The 13,915-nt window shown below is 40.2% G+C and overlaps 1 protein-coding gene across 1 annotated transcript in view; it reads right to left on the bottom strand.

Annotated features, from left to right (window-relative positions):
* Positions 1-13,539, bottom strand: part of PGM1 (phosphoglucomutase 1) — a gene marked incomplete at its 3' end in the record, with an annotated part of 159,806 nt that extends 146,267 nt beyond the window's left edge. Inside the window, 1 exon segment of the mRNA XM_053693672.1 lies at positions 13,206-13,539. Within this exon segment, the coding sequence (XP_053549647.1) occupies positions 13,206-13,451 (246 nt within the window).
* Positions 13,540-13,915: the final 376 nt, after the last annotated feature.

The following is a 13,915-nucleotide window of genomic DNA, read 5'->3' as shown; positions in this document are numbered from 1 at the left end:
CAGTAAATAAGGTACTGATCAATGTACTCTAATTTTCATTAAGTATTTTTCATTCCCAAAAATGAATGATATCATAGACCGAGTTATAACCATTAGGAAAACGTGAAGCAAGAGTGAAGATTCAATAAGCCTCTCTTTTAAACAATCGTTTACTCATATTACCGCCTCTTTTTGGTGCTTTAATTCTCTTAATTATCATCCAGTTGAAAGTGGAATTTGAACGGTCATGTTCTCTGATGAAATGCTTAGCCAATTCTGAGCATGGGTCAGATCTCTTTATATATCTGAGAGGTGTAGCTGCTACGGTATTTCATGAGAGGCATTCACTCATTTATTTATTCATTCGTTTATTATATGGACATTTCTTGGCTAAGATATATATAGAGTTTCCTTTTTTTTAAAGATGTGTTATTATTCAATTTATATGTAATTTTGAGGAATGATGGTACATACTTATTGAGTTATAAATAGAATAGTGGAACTTTCTAAGGGTGTGTGTGTATATATATATATATATATATATATATATATATGTGTGTGTGAAGCACACTCACAGGAACGAACAACTGCCTCAATAATATTGTTAGCCTGTTCTATGGCGATTTACCACCTGGGTGCAGCTTCTTTTAGCCCAGTAATGCTTTTCACAGAGAAGAACTTTCCTGTAGTATATCAGTCTGATCCCACCTTTAACGGTCAGTCCAGCGCCAAAATACCAGGCAATTCCTCTCTGAACAAGGAACACAGCAACCCCAGATGATCGTTTCGGCCTTCATTGGGCCTCGTCAGTTAGGTGTGGCCATATTCCTCTAAGCAAGGAGTCCACGTCTGGTTTCCCCTTTTTCCCATAGGGAGACTAAATACATACAGAGAGAAGCACACTCACAGGAACGAACAACCAGCTCAATACCATTGTTAGCCTGTTCTATGGCGATTTACCACTTGGGTGCAGCTTCTTTTATATATATATTTTAAACTGGTTATAAAAAACTACTTTGAAAGTAGCACATATAAATATAAAAATAAATACATGGCAACTACATTAATATATCATGTGCAAGTCCAATTTACTTCCAGCGGATATACTGCACTTGTTTCCTACTCTGCGGCAGGACGGAGACAAACCTACACATATAACAAGACAGACGTACGTCAGTCAGAAGCTCGGTATGCCCTGCCAGTAGTTGGATAAACAGTATGCCCATCAGATAAACTTCTGCATACAATCTGCTCACACAGGTAGAGTCATGTTGAGGTGCTGTTGTCTGGGGCTGCATTTTCACAAATGTCCTTTATATTTGTGCACAGCACTTATTAAAACAATCTAAACTTACTAAAAGCAGGTTTGTTAATGTATTACAAACACACACATTACAAACACACTACAAACACACACATTACACACACACTACAAACGAAAACACTTATTAGAAGCAGGTTTGTTAGTTAATATATTACAAACACACACATTACAAACACACACACTACAAACGCACACACTTATTAGAAGCAGGTTTGTTAGTTAATATATTACAAACACACTACAAACACACACATTACAAACACACACACTACAAACGCACACACTTATTAGAAGCAGGTTTGTTAGTTAATATATTACAAACACACATTACAAACACACTTTTTCACAAACTTTTTTCACTAACTTTGGGTTTCTCACTAAAATTATTTACAAACAACTTGTGCAATTATGGCACTTACTTTTTCTTTTTATCACATTTTGCGGTGAAATGGTGGCATGAAATATACCAAAATGGGCCTAGATCAATACTTTGGGTTGTCCACTAAAAAATATATACATGTGAAGGGATATTCAGGGATTCCTAACAGATATCAGTGTCCCAATGTAACTAGCGCTAATTTTGAAACAAAATGGTTTGGAAATAGCAAAGTGATACTTGTATTTATTGCCCTTTAACTTGCAAATAAGTAAAGAACATATAAACATTGGGTATTTCTAAACTCGGGACAAAATTTAGTAACTATTTAGCATGGGTGCTTTTTGGTGGTTGCAGATGTGTAACAGATTTTGGGGTCAAAGTTAGAAAAAGTGTGTTTTTTTTATTTTTTCATCATATTTAATAATTTTTTTATAGTAAATTATAAGATACTAGTCCTAGTTTTTGCAGTACAGCGGTCCCACCTCTTGCGCTCTCTCTCTCCCCCCCTCTCTTTTGCGCTCTCTCTCCACCCCCTCTCTTTTGCGCTCTCTCTCTCCCCCCCCCTCTCTTTTGCGCTCTCACTTCTCCCCCCCTCTCTCTTTTGCCGTCTCTCTCCCCCCCTCTCTCTTTTGCCGTCTCTCTCCCCCCCTCTCTCTTTTGCCGTCTCTCTCCCCCCCTCTCTCTTTTGCCGTCTCTCTCCCCCCCTCTCTCTTTTGCCGTCTCTCTCCCCTTCTCTCTCTTTTGCCGTCTCTCTCCCCCCCTCTCTCTTTTGCCGTCTCTCTCCCCTTCTCTCTCTTTTGCCGTCTCTCTCCCCTTCTCTCTCTTTTGCCGTCTCTCTCCCCTTCTCTCTCTTTTGCCGTCTCTCTCCCCTTCTCTCTCTTTTGCCGTCTCTCTCCCCTTCTCTCTTTTGCCGTCTCTCTCCCCTTCTCTCTTTTGCCGTCTCTCTCCCCTTCTCTCTTTTGCCGTCTCTCTCCCCTTCTCTCTTTTGCCGTCTCTCTCCCCTTCTCTCTTTTGCCGTCTCTCTCCCCTTCTCTCTTTTGCCGTCTCTCTCCCCTTCTCTCTTTTGCCGTCTCTCTCCCCTTCTCTCTTTTGCCGTCTCTCTCCCCTTCTCTCTTTTGCCGTCTCTCTCCCCTTCTCTCTTTTGCCGTCTCTCTCCCCTTCTCTCTTTTGCCGTCTCTCTCCCCTTCTCTCTTTTGCCGTCTCTCTCCCCTTCTCTCTTTTGCCGTCTCTCTCCCCTTCTCTCTTTTGCCGTCTCTCTCCCCTTCTCTCTTTTGCCGTCTCTCTCCCCTTCTCTCTTTTGCCGTCTCTCTCCCCTTCTCTCTTTTGCCGTCTCTCTCCCCTTCTCTCTTTTGCCGTCTCTCTCCCCTTCTCTCTTTTGCCGTCTCTCTCCCCTTCTCTCTTTTGCCGTCTCTCTCCCCTTCTCTCTTTTGCCGTCTCTCTCCCCTTCTCTCTTTTGCCGTCTCTCTCCCCTTCTCTCTATTGCCGTCTCTCTCCCCTTCTCTCTATTGCCGTCTCTCTCCCCTTCTCTCTATTGCTGTCTCTCTCCCCTTCTCTCTATTGCTGTCTCTCTCCCCTTCTCTCTATTGCTGTCTCTCTCCCCTTCTCTCTATTGCTGTCTCTCTCCCCTTCTCTCTATTGCTGTCTCTCTCCCCCATCTTCCGTGTGACCGGCCACGTCCCCTTCACGCTCGGCCACGCCCCTTCACGCCAGGCCACACCCCTCCATCACGCCCGGTCACGCCCACTTCTGCCAGCGCAGATCTTCAGCTAGGGACTCAAAGGCCAGGTGTGTTTGTCCTCGTGCTGTCTCTACTGCGCATGACAACTTCGGACAAACACACTTGGCCTTTAATATAATAGGATGATGAAAATAATGGTATCTTTAGAAAAGTCCATTTAATGGCGAGAACAACGGTATATAATATGTGTGGGTACAGTAAATGAGTAAGAAGAAAATTTCAGCTAAACACAAACACAGCAGAAATGTAAAAATAGCCTTGGTCCTTAAGGGAAAGAAATTTAAAAATTGTCTGGTCCTTAAGGGGTTAAGGCAATGAAAGACTTATTCTGGTGTCAGCCTTGGATTGGCTTTTTCTTAAAGGAACATGAAAGGTCAAAATTATTTTTTCATGGTTTAGAGAGAATATGCAAATTTAATCTTATAAATGTATTTTGTTGTATTGGTATCCTTTGTTGAAAAGCATAAATAGGTAGGTTCAGGAGAAGCAAACCCAATACTGGGAGCTAACTGGTGGCTGCGCACTTATGCCTCTTGTCACTGGATCGCCATACGTTTTCAGCTAGATCCCAGTAATGCATTATTACTATGGAGGTTATTTTACCTATGTGTTTAACCCGTTTGCAGTTATATGCAAGCAATAGGACAGTAATCAAATAGTTTAAAACAGAGCAATTTTCTTTTTCACTTTCTGTCTTTTCAATGCAAATCTTGTTTAAGATAAATGATGGTAAACACAAGTATATTATAATAGGTTTAATATAATCTTATTAACTCCAACAGCTAAACTGCAGCTGATATTTTTTGCCTTGCAACTTACTTTTTATTTTTTTGGTCATGTTTTTTTCCCCTCGCATTGCGCCATTTAACGTCGCCCCCCCACGTTTCTCATTCTGCTACTGAAGTGACGTGTATTGCAGTCCCCCCCGCTTTACACGTCAGAGTCTGGCCCATTTGCAAACACTGATATACAGAGCTTGGTGGAACATTTGCGCTATATTGCGCATGCGTGTTACGCTCTCATTAAAGTAAACCTGACAAACGGCAGGCTTACTAATTGGAGGATGCAGAAACTTGGACATTGTGCGACCACGGGGGTCTCGTATCAGAGCGACTACGAAGTTCATCCTTTGTAAGTTTTTTTACATTGACAAGTGTTAACAAAAAAATCTGTTAAGGTTTTATATATGAAAACGAACACATTTACAGAATATGAACAACCAGAGTTTACCATCACTTTAACTCTATTTCTACAAATTGCTACATTTGTATTGGGTAATTATTGTATAATCGCAATCTGTTATGCAATAAGGCACCAAATGGAGAAACAATGTTAAACGCACTAATTAGGAAGAAAAACAGGAAAGCAAGAGACTGCTTACAACTGTTTAAACAGATATACATGAACATTAAAAGGGACACTGAACCCAAAAATGTTTCTTTCGCGATTCAGATAGAGCATGCAATTTTAAAAAAAACTCTCATTTACTCCTATCAATTTTTCTTCATTCTCTTGGTATCTTTATTTGAAATGCAAGAATGTAAGTTTAGATGTCAGCCCATTTCTGGTGAACAACCTGGGTTGTCCTTGCTGATTGGTGGATAAATTCATCCACCAATACAAAAGTGCTGTCCAGAGTCCTAAACCAAAAAAAAAAAAAGCTTAGATACCTTCTTTTTCAAATAAAGATAGCAAGAGAACGAAGAAGAAAAAAATTGATAATAGGAGTAAATTAGAAAGTTGCTGCTCTATCTGGATCATGAAAGAAAAAATTTGGGTTCAGTGTCCCTTTAAGAAAAGTAAGCTTTTAGTGCCGGTACCTTGGTGACTCACTGTTCTCTCAACGTGCAGTATTTAAAAAAAAAAAAAAAGGTATAGAAAGGACAAAACTGAAACATTTATGGATGAATTTCAGTATTAAAGAGAAGCATTTGCAATATACTTTCATTAGCAAAAATGCTTCTAGTAAAAGTTATTACTGTGGCATATGCACATATGCTGTGAGGGCCGTGCACCAGTATTCAAGCTCAGAGGGTAGTGTGTATTCCGTCTATGAACCAAACCACCAATGACTCTCTGAGAAGGTGCAGTGTTTGAATACTGGTGCACAGGCCCTCACAGCATATGCGCGTATGCCACTGGAAAACTGTACGTATTTGTGCTAATGGAAATATAGCGCAGAAATGCTTAAATTTAAAACTGAAATACACGTTTCCGTTATTACCTTTCTATCCCTTTAACGTTTCAAGGGCACTCACCACAATGCTCATTTTCTTAGACACAGATGAGTAAAATGTCAACTGCTTTGAAGCTCATAATGAACCAAGAGTGCCATGAAGGGGGAATCCCCGATACGAAACCGTTTTCAGTGATCCCCCTCAGTACGGGCATCGTCGGTGGCTGCAGTGCAAGTGACGTTGCCACAAACAAAGGGGAGTCACAGTAGCTGCAAGTGAGCTGGATGGGGGAAGGTTATTTAACGTCCCAGATCTCAGCTCCCTTAGCAGCTCTTCCAAATGGTGGTGGTCTAGAAAATATACAGCATGGGGCTTTATGAGGAAGGGAGCTTTAAGGACAAATAATACAAAATCTAATTTAGTTTATTTTATAGCATACAAGTACATATTGTCTGAATAGCTGGGTGATCACTGTATTGATAGGAATCGCCTAACAGAAAAAGTGCTCTTATTTCTACTCTGGCACAAAGTTTTATGACAAAATACAGTATGGGCCCCTCTTTCAGATTTGAATAAGAGTTTAGTAAAGTGATCACAGAAGCAACAGGAGTCCTTTAGCAATTTTCATTGTTATTTACTATAATCTTAACAAAAGTATTCTGTTTTGTTTCTATTTTTGTGCATCACTCTCACATACAAACAGGCAAATGAAAGTCTATTGCAATAATGCTTCTAACTGCACACAAATACTGCAGTGAACTTTATTTACAACTTACGTCCCTTTAAAGGGATAACCTTGTGTAAAAAAAAAATACTCTATCTTGCCAGAGCATTTTGTTTTTAATCTGCTTTTTGTTTAACCCCTGCAGATACAGTTTATACAGCCGTGAGCACGCTCCTGCTCATCTCCAGATAAGAATGCCGGTGAATAAGAAGCACAAATGTATGATCCAATCACCAGTTCACATCCTCATCTGAGGAAGCACAGTGTGTGCCAGTATGTGATCTTATCCTCTTAAAGAGATCAAACACAATGAAATAAATAGATGATGGGATTTGTCTAAAAATAAAAGGAGTCTAATGAAATTGACAATTTATTATATAGTCATTTCACCAATTAAAGCCCCTTTTAAACCTTGAAATACTTCAGCTAAACTGCTCATTGTGGGGATTATCGTTAGGAGACCCATTTAATAGCTTAATGCTGATGCTGCAGTAAGGAAATGTATGGGAAGGCCAGATGTGGCCCCTGGACCATAGCTCTTGAGGCCCTACACTTTCTTTGCTGTGGCCAATTAGGGACAGGTATAAACAAGCTCATGCACATATCAACCAATCACTGTCCAGCATGTAGGAGTGTCAGTTCTGAAATCCACAGAATGCACTCCAGCTGATCTGAGGGGTGAAAGTCTACAATTTTCAGTATCTAAATACAGGAAAAGCAGACAAATAATGAAATTGCATTGCAAAGCATTTTTTTGTTTAACTATAAATAATGACTTTTTTTGTGTAATTAAAGAGTTTAATGTCCTCTTAAAGAAGATACAGGCTCACAGATGACTGAAGAACATTGCTTTTGTTTTCAGATATTTAGATAGATAGATAGATAGATAGATAGATAGATAGATAGATGATACACAAATGTAACCCATTACTGGCACATATACAAGTTCATTTGGCTGTATAGAGATGCATTTGCAAAGACTCTAAGATGGACAGACAATTATAGCCGAGTAAATCTTCAATATGGTGATGAACAGGGAGGGTTTAAATGACAGCTGAAGGTTTATCCAGTAGTACAGAAATCAGGGTTGCAGGACTGATCAGCTCACCCACAGTTTAAGGGGGGATAGCGCAAGTCCCGGATGATTACCTTTGTATTATGACATTGCTAGGAGTTATTTTTTGCGAGCAAGCTAAATGTGGAAACCCTAGTCTACATTCCTGCAAGGTCAGTTAAAAATGTCAAAGGGCACAAGAGGGTTCTGTGTGCAAGGTCACAAAGATATTGTTGCAAGGTGACATAAGTAAAATCAATATTAATGAGATCATGAAACAGTATTGTATACATAGTAGTGTCACTGATACTGCAAGATTAATAAATGCAAAGATCTGCCCTTACTAATTGCCTTATCTGGGTTAATTAACAATGCATCTAGCTACACTACACTTTTTTTTTTTTTTTAAATTCAAATGAAAATGGAATGGTCCAATATCACTAGGTTTCATTAAATGTAGTGTTTTATATGGGTGTCAGATAGTTTGTTAGTTTTTTGTTTTGTCGCTTTTTTCTTTACACAGTAATATTGGCAAATGATAAGATAGTGTGGGGCATCTTTTTATTTTCCAGGAATGAATAAAGAATACCGTAATGTAATATAAAAAAGGTAGTAAGTGATCAATACAACTTATTGTTTTCTACTCCAGCCATCTAATAGCTCTGGTATTTCCATAAATAATGAACTATTGCAACCTGACTTTATTCATTCAGGCTAACAGCTCACTTCTTGCAGTATTAGTACTGTACTGCTATTTATCTTGGTACCTGAAATGATTTAGTAAAACAAAAGGCAGAACAATGCATTTCCTGCATAGCTCCTGCACCAATATAATGTGTGATGATAGATGGCTGAGGCTAAAGCCCGATGTAACATGATAAATCTTCTCAGAGTGCATGGAGTCAAACATCTTCACTATCTTTTTTGCCTTCTGACTTGGGGGTTAAGTGGGGAGTGAAGCCCCCTTGTAAACCTCATTCCCCAAGGTTCACTATATATACACACACACCCCTGAGGAGTAAATATTAGTTCATAAGGTGTTGCCCATGGGCACAGACAGGATAAGGATAATATTAATATATTATATATTTTACACACACACACAGACATCCCCTGAGGAGTAAATATTAGTTTATAAGGTGTTGCCCATGGGCACAGACAGGAGATATATATTACACACACACACACAGACATCCCCTGAGGAGTAAATATTAGTTTATAAGGTGTTGCCCATGGGCACAGACAGGAGATATATACACAGTATATTACACACACACAGACATCCCCTGAGGAGTAAATATTAGTTTATATGGTGTTGCCCATGGGCACAGACAGGAGATATATACACAGTATATTACACACACACACAGACATCCCCTGAGGAGTAAATATTAGTTTATAAGGTGTTGCCCATGGGCACAGACAGGAGATATATATTACACACACACACAGACATCCCCTGAGGAGTAAATATTAGTTTATAAGGTGTTGCCCATGGGCACAGACAGGAGATATATACACAGTATATTACACACACACAGACATCCCCTGAGGAGTAAATATTAGTTTATATGGTGTTGCCCATGGGCACAGACAGGAGATATATACACAGTATATTACACACACACAGACATCCCCTGAGGAGTAAATATTAGTTTATATGGTGTTGCCCATGGGCACAGACAGGATAGATATACACAGTATATTACACACACAGACATCCCCTGAGGAGTAAATATTAGTTTATATGGTGTTGCCCATGGGCACAGACAGGAGATATATACACAGTATATTACACACACACACAGACATCCCCTGAGGAGTAAATATTAGTTTATAAGGTGTTGCCCATGGGCACAGACAGGAGATATATACACAGTATATTACACACACACACAGACATCCCCTGAGGAGTAAATATTAGTTTATAAGGTGTTGCCCATGGGCACAGACAGGAGATATATATATTACACACACACAGACATCCCCTGAGGAGTAAATATTAGTTTATAAGGTGTTGCCCATGGGCACAGACAGGATATATATATATTACACACAGACATCCCCTGAGGAGTAAATATTAGTTTATAAGGTGTTGCCCATGGGCACAGACAGGATATATATATATTACACACAGACATCCCCTGAGGAGTAAATATTAGTTTAGAAGGTGTTGCCCATGGGCACAGACAGGATATATATATATATATATATATATATATATATATATATATATATATATATATATATATATATATATATATATATATATATATCCTGTCTGTGCCCATGGGCAACACCTTCTAAACTAATATTTACTCCTCAGGGGATGTCTGTGTGTAATATATATATATCCTGTCTGTGCCCATGGGCAACACCTTATAAACTAATAATTACTCCTCAGGGGTGTGTGTGTGTAATATATATATCTCCTGTCTGTGCCCATGGGCAACCCCTTCTAAACTAATATTTACTCCTCGGGGGATGTCTGTGTGTGTAATATACTGTGTATATATATCCTGTCTGTGCCCATGAGCAACACCTTCTAAACTAATATTTACTCCTCAGGGGATGTCCGTGTGTGAAATATATATATATATCTTCTGTCTGTGCCCATGGGCAACACCTTCTAAACTAATATTTACTCCTCAGGGGATGTCTGTGTGTGTGTTATATATATATATATATATATAAAACACACACAGACATCCTCTGAGGAGTAAATATTAGTTTATAAAGGTGTTGCCCATGGGCACAGACAGGATATATATATATATATTACACACACCCCTGAGGAGTAATTATTAGTTTATAAGGTGTTGCCCATGGGCACAGACAGGATATATATATATTACACACACAGACATCCCCTGAGGAGTAAATATTAGTTTATAAGGTGTTGCCCATGGGCACAGACAGGAGATATATATATTACACACACAGACATCCCCTGAGGAGTAAATATTAGTTTATAAGGTGTTGCCCATGGGCACAGACAGGAGATATATATACACATTATATTACACACACAGACATCCCCCGAAGAGTAAATATTAGTTTAGGTGTTGCCCATGGGCACAGACAGGATATATATACACAGTATATTACACACACACAAACATCCCCTGAGGAGTAAATATTAGTTTATATGGTGTTGCCCATGGGCACAGACAGGAGATATATATACACACAGTATATTACACACACAGATATCCCCTGAGGAGTAAATATTAGTTTAGAAGGTGTTGCCCATGGGCACAGACAAGAGATATATATATTACACACACACAGACATCCCCTGAGGAGTAAATATTAGTTTAGGTGTTGCCCATGGGCACAGACAGGATATATATACACAGTATATTACACACACACACACACAGACATCCCCTGAGGAGTAAATATTAGTTTAGAAGGTGTTGCCCATGGGCACAGACAAGATATATATATATTACACACACACACAGACATCCCCTGAGGAGTAAATATTAGTTTATATGGTGTTGCCCATGGGCACAGACAGGAGATATATATACACAGTACATTACACACACACAGACATCCCCTGAGGAGTAAATATTAGTTTATAAGGTGTTGCCCATGGGCACAGACAGGAGATATATATACACAGTACATTACACACACACACACAGACATCCCCTGAGGAGTAAATATTAGTTTATAAGGTGTTGCCCATGGGCACAGACAGGAGATATATATTACACACACACAGACATCCCCTGAGGAGTAAATATTAGTTTATAAGGTGTTGCCCATGGGCACAGACAGGAGATATATACACAGTATATTACACACACACACAGACATCCCCTGAGGAGTAAATATTAGTTTATAAGGTGTTGCCCATGGGCACAGACAGGAGATATATATTACACACACAGACATCCCCTGAGGAGTAAATATTAGTTTATATGGTGTTGCCCATGGGCACAGACAGGAGATATATATTACACACACACACACAGACATCCCCTGAGGAGTAAATATTAGTTTATATGGTGTTGCCCATGGGCACAGACAGGAGATATATATATATATATTACACACACACAGACATCCCCTGAGGAGTAAATATTAGTTTATATGGTGTTGCCCATGGGCACAGACAGGAGATATATATATATTACACACACACAGACATCCCCTGAGGAGTAAATATTACTTTATATGGTGTTGCCCATGGGCACAGACAGGAGATATATATTACACACACACAGACATCCCCTGAGGAGTAAATATTAGTTTATAAGGTGTTGCCCATGGGCACAGACAGGAGATATATATTACACACACACAGACATCCCCTGAGGAGTAAATATTAGTTTATAAGGTGTTGCCCATGGGCAGAGACAGGAGATATATACACAGTATATTACACACACACAGACATCCCCTGAGGAGTAAATATTAGTTTATAAGGTGTTGCCCATGGGCACAGACAGGAGATATATATTACACACACACACAGACATCCCCTGAGGAGTAAATATTAGTTTATAAGGTGTTGCCCATGGGCACAGACAGGAGATATATACACAGTATATTACACACACACAGACATCCCCTGAGGAGTAAATATTAGTTTATATGGTGTTGCCCATGGGCACAGACAGGAGATATATACACAGTATATTACACACACACACAGACATCCCCTGAGGAGTAAATATTAGTTTATAAGGTGTTGCCCATGGGCACAGACAGGAGATATATATTACACACACACACAGACATCCCCTGAGGAGTAAATATTAGTTTATAAGGTGTTGCCCATGGGCACAGACAGGAGATATATACACAGTATATTACACACACACACAGACATCCCCTGAGGAGTAAATATTAGTTTATAAGGTGTTGCCCATGGGCACAGACAGGAGATATATACACAGTATATTACACACACACAGACATCCCCTGAGGAGTAAATATTAGTTTATATGGTGTTGCCCATGGGCACAGACAGGATAGATATACACAGTATATTACACACACAGACATCCCCGAGGAGTAAATATTAGTTTATATGGTGTTGCCCATGGGCACAGACAGGAGATATACACAGTATATTACACACACAGACATCCCCTGAGGAGTAAATATTAGTTTATATGGTGTTGCCCATGGGCACAGACAGGATAGATATACACAGTATATTACACACACAGACATCCCCTGAGGAGTAAATATTAGTTTATAAGGTGTTGCCCATGGGCACAGACAGGAGATATATATATTACACACACACAGACATCCCCTGAGGAGTAAATATTAGTTTATAAGGTGTTGCCCATGGGCACAGACAGGAGATATATACACAGTATATTACACACACACAGACATCCCCTGAGGAGTAAATATTAGTTTATATGGTGATGCCCATGGGCACAGACAGGAGATATATACACAGTATATTACACACACACACAGACATCCCCTGAGGAGTAAATATTAGTTTATAAGGTGTTGCCCATGGGCACAGACAGGAGATATATACACAGTATATTACACACACACACAGACATCCCCTGAGGAGTAAATATTAGTTTATAAGGTGTTGCCCATGGGCACAGACAGGAGATATATATATTACACACACACAGACATCCCCTGAGGAGTAAATATTAGTTTATAAGGTGTTGCCCATGGGCACAGACAGGAGATATATATATTACACACACACAGACATCCCCTGAGGAGTAAATATTAGTTTATATGGTGTTGCCCATGGGCACAGACAGGAGATATATACACAGTATATTACACACACAGATATATACATAGTGGGGCACATTCCCCATTGACTCACCCCATTGGCTGCAGCAATCTGTATAATGAGCTGAATGGCTTCTCTCATGTAGAACCTGCCGTCCCCTCCCACCACCAGTGCCCCGTTCTGCCTCTCCGCGGGGTCGCTGGTGGAGATGATGCTCTGGATGAAGTTCTCCGCATAATTCGCGTTGGTTTGGAAGACGGTGACGCGCTTCCTTAGGCCGCTAGTGCCCGGCTTCTGGTCGGGGTATGGCTTAGTCTTGACCGTGTGTATCTGTACCATGGTGCTCGGGTGCAGCGGCTGAAGCTCAATGTCACTCGCACACTAACTGCACGGACCGTGTACCCGGGGGAGCGCAGCCTGCAGCTGATAGGCTGAGCACAGCGATAACCACGCCCACCCCAGCAGACTAATATAACCGAGGCGCTGTCACTGGTGCTGCACGCTAATTGGTCAATCTGTGAGAGGTACAGCCCATTAAAGACTTGTTACTCGCGCTACCTAACACGCCTACTTTGTACGATGGTTCTTATTGGGCGAGCTCTTCAGTACTGACCTGAGAAGGCAAATATCCTATTGGTTAAATCCTAGGCGCTGTCACTTTTGTTTATGTTGATTGGGCAGCGTTAAGACAGGAAGCTCCGCCCACACAACGGTTTTTATTCTCAACCAATAGCAGGAGTCATAGTCACTATCTCCATTGACTACCTGTGCCACTCACACGTCCTCCTCTTATAACACTGCAA

The sequence above is a fragment of the Bombina bombina genome, chromosome 10 (assembly GCF_027579735.1).
Source record: "Bombina bombina isolate aBomBom1 chromosome 10, aBomBom1.pri, whole genome shotgun sequence".
Lineage (NCBI taxonomy): Eukaryota > Metazoa > Chordata > Amphibia > Anura > Bombinatoridae > Bombina > Bombina bombina.
The sequence above is the reverse complement of the archived record's forward strand: the minus strand, read 5'-3'. Positions and strand labels throughout refer to the sequence as shown.